General features: G+C 38.8%; 4 protein-coding genes across 4 annotated transcripts; 3 read left to right on the forward strand and 1 right to left on the reverse strand.

Annotated features, from left to right (window-relative positions):
- The first annotated feature begins 1,796 nt into the window (after window positions 1–1,796).
- Window positions 1,797–3,328, forward strand: LOC131781526 (ras-like GTP-binding protein RHO). The gene is made up of 2 exons (XM_066174477.1): window positions 1,797–1,925; window positions 2,401–3,328. Exon 2 carries the CDS (start codon window positions 2,421–2,423, stop codon window positions 3,009–3,011), a length of 591 nt encoding a protein of 196 aa, XP_066030574.1. The 5' UTR covers window positions 1,797–1,925; window positions 2,401–2,420; the 3' UTR covers window positions 3,012–3,328.
- A 307-nt stretch (window positions 3,329–3,635) lies between these two features.
- Window positions 3,636–5,697, reverse strand: LOC131781525 (ras-like GTP-binding protein RHO). Its single transcript, XM_059098194.2, has 2 exons — window positions 5,621–5,697; window positions 3,636–4,417 (listed from the first exon to the last, which is right to left on the reverse strand). The coding sequence occupies exon 2, from the start codon at window positions 4,401–4,403 to the stop codon at window positions 3,828–3,830; it is 576 nt and encodes a 191-aa protein (XP_058954177.2). The 5' UTR covers window positions 4,404–4,417; window positions 5,621–5,697; the 3' UTR covers window positions 3,636–3,827.
- Window positions 5,698–6,396: 699 nt separating this feature from the next.
- LOC136276948 (ras-like GTP-binding protein RHO) lies at window positions 6,397–9,173 on the forward strand. The gene is made up of 2 exons (XM_066158472.1): window positions 6,397–6,553; window positions 7,276–9,173. The coding sequence occupies exon 2, from the start codon at window positions 7,291–7,293 to the stop codon at window positions 7,885–7,887; it is 597 nt and encodes a 198-aa protein (XP_066014569.1). The 5' UTR covers window positions 6,397–6,553; window positions 7,276–7,290; the 3' UTR covers window positions 7,888–9,173.
- Window positions 9,174–9,482: 309 nt separating this feature from the next.
- On the forward strand, window positions 9,483–12,121 carry LOC131781464 (ras-like GTP-binding protein Rho1). The gene is made up of 2 exons (XM_059098119.2): window positions 9,483–9,761; window positions 10,086–12,121. Exon 2 carries the CDS (start codon window positions 10,110–10,112, stop codon window positions 10,695–10,697), a length of 588 nt encoding a protein of 195 aa, XP_058954102.1. The 5' UTR covers window positions 9,483–9,761; window positions 10,086–10,109; the 3' UTR covers window positions 10,698–12,121.
- Window positions 12,122–12,278: the final 157 nt, after the last annotated feature.

Here is a 12,278-nt window from a genome sequence, read left to right on the forward strand (position 1 = left end):
GGTCGGTTTATGTTGGAGTAATAAATAGATTTAGCCAAGCCTAAATCCGGAGCTCCCATTTTTTTTCCCGCACGTCTCAAGGGCACAACGCGTTGCCCCGGCCAGGACTAGAACTTTCACTTTGTAAAGAATCGATATTTCGGAGAAGAATACTTGAAATGCAAGATCTAGTTTACGTAATTCAGTGTGACTCGCTAGCTACGCCTGATTTTGATGGACGTTGAACAAGGATTGCTCACATAGTTACTGTAAACAACATTTTGTCATCAATCTGAGTTAGTCTTTGAAACCGCTGTTTACAGTCGAAGCTGCATTAAGCAGCCGGTTGCCAAAGTCCCGAATTTGTTACCTGTAAACCACTGTAATTTTCTTCCCTAATAAGCGGTCACCCCTGTCAACCTTTCAGCCCCTAAGAGTGACCAGCATCTGATTTCTCCCTACAATTCACCCCTCCCGTGGCACATTAAGGTCACAAGAAGAAAGAAAATGATCACCAACTAATGAAGTTCTGGATGAGTAAACAAATTCTCCTTGTCTTCTTGGGAAATGTATAGAGAACAGTATGGAGAATATGCATACTGATGTTAGGCTGTAACGGGTTAAGTGGTCGTGGTCACCCTTAACTGAGTCCCAACGGCCTTTTTGTATTGTGTTTCACCTGTACTGAACCAACAATTAGGGCAGAATTGCTCAAATAAAACGAAGACTAATCTTGCAAATAAAATTTAATCCATGTTCATCTCTCTACTAAAAGTAAGAAGTATTTTTGAGTGGGTTTTTGTACATTAAGTGGTCAATTGTGGCATTAAATGGTGTTTTTATCGTTTCTTAAATCACCCCTTTTCTGTGGAGCCATTAAGCGATCAGTGGGTGACCGCTTTAATACTTGTTTGACTCTTGTTATACTAACCTGATAATTATGCAGTAGTAAAGTGGCTTCGTGCCAGCTCAGGAATGGGTATTTTTGACTCGGCGTAATAAAATCCAGGCCATAATTGAACCCGCGAAGAGTATACGTTCTCCTGTGTCGAACGCGGAAAAAGAAGTTGATAGGGATTAATAGTGTTATACCAAAAGAGTGTATGATGAAAGCCTTAACAAAAGGGAAGGTTGAGCAACCGGAAATGACGCGTGAATGGCGAAAGCTCGTCAATCCATAGTCACGGTATCATAAGTAACGCAATCTTAAGATGCTCAACTGTCAAAGATTTTGGGGGTAAGTTTCTCAGAAAACTGTGGCGCTGCATCGGTGGGAGAGTATGACACGGTAATTTAGTATTATCAACTGAGTTGATAACGTAAATTGGCCACCGTAAAGAGTTAAAAAGCTGACGCTCGAAACGTCAGCTTTTAACTCTTTGTAGTGGCCTATATACGTTATCAACTCAGATAGTACTAAATAACCCTGTAGAGGATTTTGTTTGAAATAAAATTTCAACGGTCTCCTAAAGAAACATGTACATTTTTTCATCTATTACCTATCAAGAAATCTTAACTCTTGCTCTTCATACGCAGCGCATCTACATTCAATCGATGTCATCGTCCCAAAAGGGTAAATGTAAATGCGACCGTTTTCGTTTTCCGGTCAGGATTATATCTCTAGCTATTTTTAGCCCAAATGTTTGTCGAATCAGAAGCTTTGTTACAATGTTAGATTGGTTATACTCATGGGTAAACGATGAACGATACCTTCTACCAATCGGAGGAAGGTATAAAACCCTAGGGATTTTCCTCAAGATCTAACGTAAGTGATACGTCAGTTGCCATTAATAACCACACCGCTATGAAAGAATAAATTTGAGGCTTAATGAACAGTGTTACTTATATGAAAAAGTCTTACGTTCGGCCTACAACGTTCATTAAGCAGTGCATCCTCAAGCAGAACCGTCTCTGTAAGGAGAGCCCTGTTGCTTTGATTGATAAAGGTAAGTTGACATCCATGCCAAGTTTTTTCCCTTTTTTCTAGAATGGAATAATCACTTGTGTTTTCTTTATCTGATTGTAAATTACGTTGAGTTCATCAATCAGAGAGTCAATGATATTTTCGACTTCAGTCTTCTATTCTTGCTATTAAACAAGATAACTTTTTGAGACCCTCACAAGTAAAAAGTGAAGAAAATGGAACGTTTCCTTGATTGCTTTCTCAAAACATTGTTGCGCAAACTGATGGCGAGGAAAAAACTATACGTGAGATTGAGGGTGACTTTTTATAAGGCTAACGAAGTGTATACTAGCAGGAAGGGAGAGATACCAATCAGATGTTTTCTTTCTTCCTCTAGCAGAGGTCATGGTTTCAAATCCCGTACAGGCCTGAATTTATTTCAAGCCTTATTTTCACTACTGCCCAAGTAGTGCACATTACTGTGAGGATCACTTTCATTCAGTCTCTTTGTTGCACAGGTTGAAAAGCAGCAGCCCCCATGTCGCCCATAAGAAGAAAACTAGTAGTTGTTGGAGATGGTGCATGTGGAAAAACAAGCCTCCTGTCTGTGTTCTCTACAGACAAGTTTCCCGAGTTTTACGTTCCAACCGTTTTCGAGACTGATGTCTCTGACATTGAGGTTAACGGCGAAATGGTAGAGTTAGCTTTATGGGATACCGCTGGACAAGAGGCTTATGACAGACTGCGACCTTTGTCTTATCCTGACACTGATGTGGTCTTGATGTGCTTCTCCATTGATAGTCCTGACAGCTTAGCAAACGTCCTCGAAAAATGGGCTCCTGAAGTAAGGCACTTCTGTGGCCAAAGGGTTCCTCTTATTTTAGTCGGTAACAAGATAGACTTGAGACACGATAAAAACGTAAAGAACGATTTGTCCAAGTTCAAACAAGCGCCTGTAACTAGCGAAGAGGGAAGAGCAATGTTTGAAAGGATCAAAGCTTATGCTTACAAGGAGTGTTCTGCAATAACGAGAGAGGGAGTAAGAGATGTGTTTGAAACGGCCGCCAAGGCTACACTGAAAACTAAGTTATACAACCCTCGACCGTGGCTTAAGTGTGGTATACTATAACTAAATGTGAAATATCCGAAATATTTAAAACCTCTCTCAGCTTTGGGGCCCAAGGGCCGAGTTTAATTTCAAAGTCATAACGCGCTGAAACGTTTTAAAAACAAATGCATGGTTGTCATGTTTGTGTCTACAAGTAAACATAACGAGGAAAAAAAAATCTCTAATTTCCCGGTCATTTGATTCACACTATTTACATTTTTTCCACAATGGCTGTTTTGTGTCTGGTGAGGTCTATTAAAGAAACGTAATCTTTTAACTCCAAGCAATCTAATATTGGTAAACGACAAAAATTATATTTTGTTCGAAAAATTAACATAATATTGTTGGTAGCTTCTCTTGGCCAAATTCAAAGTCAATGAAAAGGATTTAAAAATCGTATTTTTAGACGTTTTTGTTGTCCTCGATAGGTTTGTTGACGACGGGTTTTTTTTTTCATCAAAGTTTACAAGATAAGATTCCTCGGGGGCAGAATAAGATTTTTTCATATAAGATATATTTTTATCAGACAAAAGTGTAAATTTCAGTACTGATATTGATGTTACTAGAAATTGTAGAAAATAAACAGTCTTAATTCAATAACAATAATAATTTTTACTTTTTATATAATAATATTCAGATGGGCATAACAACAATTCAAAATTGAATACATTCTTTATTCTACACCAGGGACACGGCCATGGGAAGGAAATTTCTGGGTACCAGTCATCTTTAACTTCAAACTCTCCTAACTAATCTTTTAAGATATGTCTTGTGGCTTGAAGGGAGAATTACTTATGAGATCAAAGAAGTTAAAGAATCTGAGGCTTCTTGATGATTTTAGAATATACAACATCTCTTACGATCACGATTCTTCAAAAGAGCGGCTATTGCAGCCGTTTCAAATACATCTCGAACTCCTTCCAAAGCTTTAGAAGAACATTCTAGGTAAATATTTCCCTTGATTCGTTCACACATCTCGCGCCCCTGTTCGCTTGTTACAGGAGATTGGTTTAAATTCGATAACATTTCTTCAATCCTTTGGTCATGTCTCAGATCTTTCTTGTTCCCAACCAAAATTATCGGTGCTTTAGGACAGTGCTGCCTCAATTCAGGTGTCCATTTTTTAGCGATACTCTCCAAACTCTCTGGTCGATCAATGGAAAAGCACATCACGATAACATCTGTGTTGGGATAAGCCAGAGGTCGAACGACGTCGAAATCATCTTCTCCCACAGTGTCGCAAAACTCAAGCTCGACTGTCGTGCCATCAACGTTGAGGTTAAAAACGTCATTTTCAACTGTTCGAGGTTTATAACCTTCAGGGAATTTCCCGGCAGAGAAGGTCATCAAAAGACAGGTTTTCCCGCATAAACCGTCACCAACGATGACGAACTTTTTTCTAATTGCTGACATGATTAATCCGCGATCTGCAAATGAGAATGAGATAGAAAGTATTGAAAAGCCCCTCCAAACGAAAATTTGGGAAGCTAAGCCCCCCGCCAATCCACTCCACCCCCGTTCGGCAAATATTCATTTTGATCGTTTTTTAGCGAAATCAAATGTGGTAAGAATTTTTTTCCATTTGAACAGCTCCGGCCCATGTTCCAAAAGGAGACATTAAAGATTGAGTAGGGGCATGTACTTGGCTTAGCACACAGGATGAGCCCCCCCCCCCCCTACACTTCTAAGCGCTCCGCTGCTTCTCTGTCAACCCTTTAAATCCCATGAGTGACCAAGACAGATCTTCTCCTTACAATATCAATACAATATGATGCAGAAGAGTGATGAGAACAGAGGAAAATATCAATTACGAGATTATCAGTTGATCCAAAACCAAATTCTCGGAACTAACATCATAAGAACTGTGTGGAAGTCAGTAAGGAGAATTACTAATGAGATCTTGGGATTAAAAGGGTTAAAATAATTAGTCTTCGAACCATCTCTCTATCAGAAGTAACCAAAAGCAGGTTTCTCCTCTCGATCGTTAATAAAAGCGATGACATGAAGTAATTGTGTCAATCAGAGAATAACGATTGATTCAAAAGCAAATTCTCAGAGCTAAAATTATAAGAACTACATGGCAGACAATGCAGAAGAATTGACATTTTGATCATGTGAGAAGTAAGGTCAAGGTGGGGTTCCCTACCATTTAAAACTGACTAATTATTTTGTCTTACAATACGATTTGGCGATCCGTTCGATACCAAGACAAGAACCCCCCCCCCCACCCCCTCCCTCCTTGATTGAAAAGAGAGACCTCTTGGAATTGATACACCTCCCATCCCATATGGTGTCGCATTATTCACACCATTCCCCTCTCTTCCATAAGGAGGTCCACTTGTCTGGTGACCCGAATTCAATGATTGTGATGTTTCAGATATAATTTTTGATCGAATGATTTGAAATCATTTGCGGGAGAAAACCCGTGTAGCACAAATTGTGATTCAAGCATAAAACTGTCAGTCGAAAAATAAATTCCCTGACTAATTTCCTTATTATAAGACTTCAATGTCAATATCGCGCTCGTTCTCATCGAACCATGCAATGTTGCGAAATCCACACTTGCTCAGATTCTGTCATCATCGACGTTATGATGACAGCGAAGCATAGCGACGTACTTTCTTACTTACCTTAAAACCACAGGCTCTAATATGAGGGGAAAAAAGCAGTGAACTGCAACTGAAAAACAATTGATTCTATCTAGAAGTTTCACAAGAGGAAATGATATCTAACGGAAATGACGCCACTCTTGTCACGCAAGTCGTTTGTCACTCATACCGGGAGAATGACATAAGAAAGTATTTTTTAAAACTATAAAATGTTGTTTCTCTCGAAAAGATTTGAAACGAGAATTTTTGATAACACAAGTGCTTGTTTTAAAAGCGCTGTTCATTGACCTAAGGGGGATCCAAAAGAACTAAGACCGAGAGCGATGGGAAACAGGTTTATGTCTGAGCCTGTCTTTAGATCAAGCATATCATATCATATCCTTCGACGTCAATTCCTAAGGACAAGCACTTGTAAAATCAATCGCACTTTGAAAGAAAAAGTGGTTACAAAAACGCAAGAGATTTTCATCACTTCCTGACAAGACAAAACGACAGCATTTTTCTAAACATGCTATGACAAAAATAGATGCTCATATGTCTGACCAAAATTAAACAAGATCCATTCGATTTTTTAAGTCCATGTAATATATAATTACTGTATCCTTCGAAAGTGAAGGAAATTTTGACAATATGGCATAATTATATATCGTAAGCTTAGTTTGCATAAATTAAAATTATGACTCATCGATGTTTCTGTTTATTCAAGCTTAGGCATTAAATTTAAAAGTAGATGAGGGGTTTTCAACCAATCAGAAGCCCGGATGACATACTAGAGGTATATTCCCTGATGTCATATACAGTTTCCAATAATAACTCCTCCGCTTGAACAGAATAAATTCAGGAGTTTGACAGTTATCTCTCATTCACGAGTTGGACTTCGCATTCAAATATTGGACATTTTACCTATTTCAGACTTGTTCACGCACGACCTCCTTAGAAGTGATTTTTATTAAGGTACGTATTGAGGAATGACTCAGAATGTACGGTCAATTCCACAATTTACTTTTCGCCAAATGAATATCTTTGTATAATGCAAAAAACCATTAGAATTGTTGTGAAGTTAACGGGAATGATTATAAACAGCTGGTTCGTGCGTAAACTGTGCCTTTAGCGAGATTTGAAGCACTCGTGAAGTTTGAGGAGAGCATGCGATGACGCTCGGTTGCGCCGAGCAACTCTTATTTTTAGAGGGCCCTCCAAAGTATTTAAGTGCTTTATTTCACGAGTAACTCACAACTGAAACATAAAAACATTGTTTTATATCGTCTACAAAGTGGGAATTTAATGAGAAGGTTCCCACTGTTACGCTTCAATGCTCACTGACCGGCAAGCGTGAAGTAATTGGGCGAAGTAATTAAACGCGAAGCACGCTCGCACTGTTGAAACGAATTACAATAGATGCATGCAATATCATTATTTGAAAAAGTTACTGGCATTGTTTATACCTACGGTTTGATCTTTTAAGCGAAAAATAATGATCTCCAGAGTGCCTAAGTTCAAACTGTTTCCCTTCAAGACACGATCTCGCGTTTTTCCTCACCATTTAGAATAATGTTCAAACATTCGTATCTCAGTAAAAAATAAGAATTTTTCTTCAAAGTCATGGGCTATGTATGTTTGTTGAACTATCTTTAATATAAAGCACACTAAATACTTCCTCCTTTTTGCTTTGTCAGACCGAGGATTCAGTAATGTCGTTATCTGCCACGAGGAAAAAACTGGTCATTGTAGGCGATGGCGCCTGTGGGAAAACCTGCCTTCTGTTCGTATTTTCTAGAGATGAATTCCCCGAAACTCATGTGCCAACAGTTTTCGACACTTATGTAGCTGATATGGAAGTTGATGGAAAAATGATAGAGTTAGCACTTTGGGATACAGCTGGACAGGAAGATTATGACAGGCTTCGACCTCTGTCTTATCCCGACACTCATGTTGTCCTGATGTGCTTCTCTGTTGATAATCCCGACAGTTTTGAGAATATCCCTGAAAAATGGGCTCCTGAAGTAAGACATTTCTGCCCATTTGTACCGATCATTTTGGTAGCTAATAAGAAAGATTTGAGACACAACGAAAGTGTGAAGAAAGAGCTAGCGATTTATAAACGAGCGCCGATATCAAGCGAGGAAGGATCAGTTATGTGTGAAAGAATCAAAGCTCATGCTTACTTGGAATGTTCAGCCAGAACGAGAGAGGGAGTCCGAGATGTGTTTGAAACGGCTGCCAGGGCTGCGCTTAGATCGAAACCATACAAGCCTCGTCCATCATGGCAAAAATGTCGTCTATTGTAAAAGTTTGGCCAGATGGGGTTTGCAGCAGTGTAGCGTGGAATGGAACTCGATATTCTTTCCGAGCTGAGAACCGTCAGTTAGAAATAATCAGAACAACTGATCATGGAAAAACAGTGACCTTTATGTTCTCCGTTATCATTTAACATTCGCGAAATTCTCAGGCTTCTGATTTAGATTCATAGTTTAACTCAACGCAGAGCGTAATCTAAAATAATTAAAATTAATTTATGAACATTTTGATGCTCTCATTTCAATTTTTAAATATTTTGACAAGGCTTAACAGAAAGCAGGTTTTTTTTCTTTTTTTTTTTTGAAATGTTTTGGTAGTCTAGTCTATTCTTTTTCCAGTTACATGGTAAGAGTCGCCACCCTAGACCCTGGAAAAAATCTCGGTATTCAATTTTAGGAATTAAAGGGCTTACAGGCAGAAGAAAATGTTCACGAAGTAATCAAAATCTTCGAAGGAATTTATGGAGGTCTATCTCCTTAAGTCAATTCAGGAAATACCGGTTCTTTAAATTGAGAGGACAAAAACGCAAACAGGGCATCTTCTCAAGGAGTTATATAATGCTTCAGATGATTTTTGCAAATTCAAATTGCCTGCACAACAGGCGTAATTTGTTCACGTTTCACAGGCGAACAAAGATAAGAGCGAGTCACGAGCCTAACTCAGTCTGTCAAATTCGCTATTTGCAGTAAACCTTTGCTATCTCCACTCTTCAATATCCATGTCAAGTGAAGTCAATTTTATCTTTAACTCACACGAACTTTTGCTAGTAAGATAAATTATAATTGACACACATAGGTGTGAGAAAAAAAGCTCAATAACTACTTGAAATAGATGAAAAAAGGAAGGGAATAGTAAAGTATCGAAAAAAAACAATAGCACTATTGTTGTGTGTGTGTGTGTGTGGAGTTTGATACACCGGAAGAGTTCAAGGTACAAATGGAGTGGGTGCCGCAAAATAACTGATCAATACAAGCAAAATGAAAATGGAATAACTTACTTGTTAGATTAGTAATTTTACTTCATGCAATTGCTATCAAGACATGCTATAAACAGCTAAAAATTAATAACACTGTTTATCTCAGAGTCCTGTTTACTCTGATGAAAGCTACAGAAGGAAGTTATTATTTTGACAGTTGGCGAATTCAAAACGTGGGCTGTTTTGTTGATATTATTGTTCTGTTATGCTTTGTTCTTGCCTCGTCAAAAAGGCAATTTTTTGCTTCCCTGCCCGCAGTAAATTTCTTACGGATTTACTTCCAATATTTCAGCAATTAAAGACGGCCAAAAAAAAGGCCACCGAAATCACTGTGTGTTTCAACTGAGCTCTTCATTTCCATCGATTATCAAATGAGTTTTCTTGATAGAGCATCAAACTCCAAACTCCCAGCCAGTAACAAACGTCATTTTGTAGAGATTTTTTGCATGCACTTTTAAAGCCGAATCCCAAAAGCTGAGCTACAGCGGGTATTTTTTCTCCGCCGAGTCAATCAAGTCCATAAATATTTACGATCCCACAATCCCCCGACGCACGTACAGAACGAGGAAGCGGAAATGACGTTAGCTGAATTAAGTTCCGCAAAACGATTTTGACGCGATACGAACGCCGGCCAAATCAAACATTATTTCGTTATTGGTTTCTATTCAAGCCAACTAAAGGCCAAAAGGATACAACGCAAGGACTTTTCCTGATGTTTTCATCAGTGGCCAATAATTACTGCTCTGCTCTGATACAGTAGTATAAGATGAAGGCACCTAAAAGTTTACCATAATCTTCAGTGGCTTATCCTGAGATCTGGGAATTTTGGCTCACTCGACGAACTGTATTTGATAAGAAGAGGTAATCAAGAGGTAATATTTCTTTAAGGTAAGCGGAAAATTTGATCGCCAACATTTAATTCTACATACGTTTATTGATAATTGTTAAAATCTGCGCAGATGTCCATAAACAAATCTATGAATTCGTTAGATAATCTCTTGCGTCGATGTTTAGCGTGTCACGCAAAGCTTTGCGTGACTCAAACAACGGGATGAGGTGGTAGGGAGAATTATGTAAAGGTAAATGGGGGGGAGAAGGTTTATTCTTTCACCTCCCCTCTTATTTATTTATTCGCTCTGAAATTTGAGTATGGTGATGAACTTCGCTAGCAAAGGGTTTCGTGTGAAATTTACTCTCTGTTTTATTTTGCAGGTTTAACTGAGAAATTCACTGATCATGTCATATATCTGTAAAAAATTGGTAATTGTAGGTGATAGTGGCTGTGGAAAAACTTCTCTTTTGACGTCGTTCGCTTGCAAAAAGTTCCCCGAAGAATTTGTGCCGACACTTTTTGACGGTGGATATCGGGCTGAGATTACAGTTGATGGAGATACGGTTGGGCTGGCATTTTGGGATACAGTAGGAAAAGAAGGAGAATACGATAGGCTGCGACCTCTGTCTTATACTGACGCTGATGTTATTTTGATGTGTTTCTCCATTGATAGTCCTGATAGTTTAAAGAATGTCCCTGAAAAATGGACTCCTGAAGTAAGGCACTTCTGCCCCAATGTACCTATCATTTTGGTTGGCAACAAGAAAGATTTGAGAAACGACAGAAATGTGATAAACGAGCTATGGAAACTGAAGCAAGCGCCTGTTACCAGCAAGGAAGGATTTAAGATGTGTCGAAAGATCAAAGGTCATTTATATCTAGAATGTTCTGCTAAAGCAATGGAAGGAGTTAGAGATGTATTTGAAACGGCTGCTAAGGTCTCGCTGAAAACAACGTGTCGTTGCCGTAGATATAAATGTGAAATTCTGTAACTAGTTATTGCTTTTCTAGATCAATGCCAGGAGCTCAGCGATTACGCACCTACCCCTCCCCTAGCCCAACATTGACCCTAACTTGTTATCAGTTGACTGTTGTGAGTTAGGAGAGGGGTAGGTGTGCAGTTGATCAGACACCGACATTGATCCACCTCGATCGGTTGGCAGAGGCGGATCCACGAATTTTGGACAGAGAGGTGGGTGTTCAAACTCTGTTTCAGAGAACGCAAAAATGTTTTTCATACAAGAGCTTAAGAACGTATAGAAATGCCCGGTATTTCAAGACAAGTAGATTCTAAATACTTCACATTGAGTATTAACATGCAATCCTATCGATGCAAGAGTTGAGGGTGTCATTCAAGAGGTAAAAAATACTCACAGGTGTGATGCAAGGAGTATTAAACTGGTGAATTCGCCCCATCAAAACTTCGCCCTCATCCACCGTTTTTTGTGAGTTCGCTCCCTTTTGCATGTTGGTCGCAAAAATATCATGTTTCCGAGTGGAAATTTATAAGTTCTGTGATATGGAAACGAGTCGAAAGATTTGGGGGCGAACTGTTTAAGGTGGGAGCGAATTTGTCTTTACGTTAGAGGCGAACTCGCAAAGGTGATAGTGGGCGAACTTCCAAGGGGCGAAGTCATTATAAACCGTAAGAGCTTACCCGCAGGCTAAAGGAGAAGTTCGAAGTGTCGTGTTAAGCTTTGGCTTTCAGTTTTGCTCTATATAACCTCTACATCGTATTACTTTTAAGCGACAATGGTCATATACAGACATCTGTCGCTCAGAGCGATTACTCTAAGCTACTTAAGCTTTAGACCCTCAGCCACCAAAAAAATTAAGAGCTTTAAAAGAAATACGATACTTCAGGCTGCCGGCTGTAACATCATGGAAGACCCGTGACTTTTTAAACTGAGGTACCATTCGCCAATTGCATGTTTACTAACCGAATATTTCCTAAATTGTTCAAAGAAATTATTCTGAAATGTTAACGACAAGAATTACAGTAATAAGCTCCAAATGTTTATCTTACTCTTGTAATCCATAATAAATTTATTATTTTCTTACTGATGAATACAAAAAATTTCGTTATCTGTTTGGTCACGCAAAGATACATTTTTTTCAAAAATATTTTCTCGACACTACCTAAATTATTCATCACGATACAATAATCTGCATTCTATGTGGTAAAGATTGCAGAGTTATCGTCTAATAATGATATTAATACCAAGAATGATAGTAATAAAGATGAAATGATTACGAAAGTTGACGATTTTGGGCGGGTCTACCTAATCCTCTGACCCTCATCCTCCTGATTAAAATTCCTGGTTTTCATGTAAATTAAGCCTCGCAAAAAATACTTTTTATTCTTTTGCTCAAGTAGGAGGCGTTTTAGTGTCTTTTTACCAGACAGCCGCTGTAATATTTGTCTGGACGCGTACAAAGATTACGCCTGTTGTGAGGGTTAAATAAAACTTCAACCTCGTGTTGATGGAACTATCGCTGAACTGTCGGTTACTACTATGACTTACGTTTGCGTAACGCTGTATCATGAAGGACATGAAAGGAAACAGTTTATC

Source organism: Pocillopora verrucosa, chromosome 11 (assembly GCF_036669915.1).
Source record: "Pocillopora verrucosa isolate sample1 chromosome 11, ASM3666991v2, whole genome shotgun sequence".
Taxonomy (NCBI): Eukaryota; Metazoa; Cnidaria; class Anthozoa; order Scleractinia; family Pocilloporidae; genus Pocillopora; species Pocillopora verrucosa.

Bases quoted from the DNA above. Each gene is read 5' to 3' on its own strand.
- LOC131781526 (XM_066174477.1), top strand. From the start codon at position 2,421: ATGTCGCCCATAAGAAGAAAACTAGTAGTTGTTGGAGATGGTGCATGT.
- LOC131781525 (XM_059098194.2), bottom strand. From the start codon at position 4,403: ATGTCAGCAATTAGAAAAAAGTTCGTCATCGTTGGTGACGGTTTATGC.
- LOC136276948 (XM_066158472.1), top strand. From the start codon at position 7,291: ATGTCGTTATCTGCCACGAGGAAAAAACTGGTCATTGTAGGCGATGGC.
- LOC131781464 (XM_059098119.2), top strand. From the start codon at position 10,110: ATGTCATATATCTGTAAAAAATTGGTAATTGTAGGTGATAGTGGCTGT.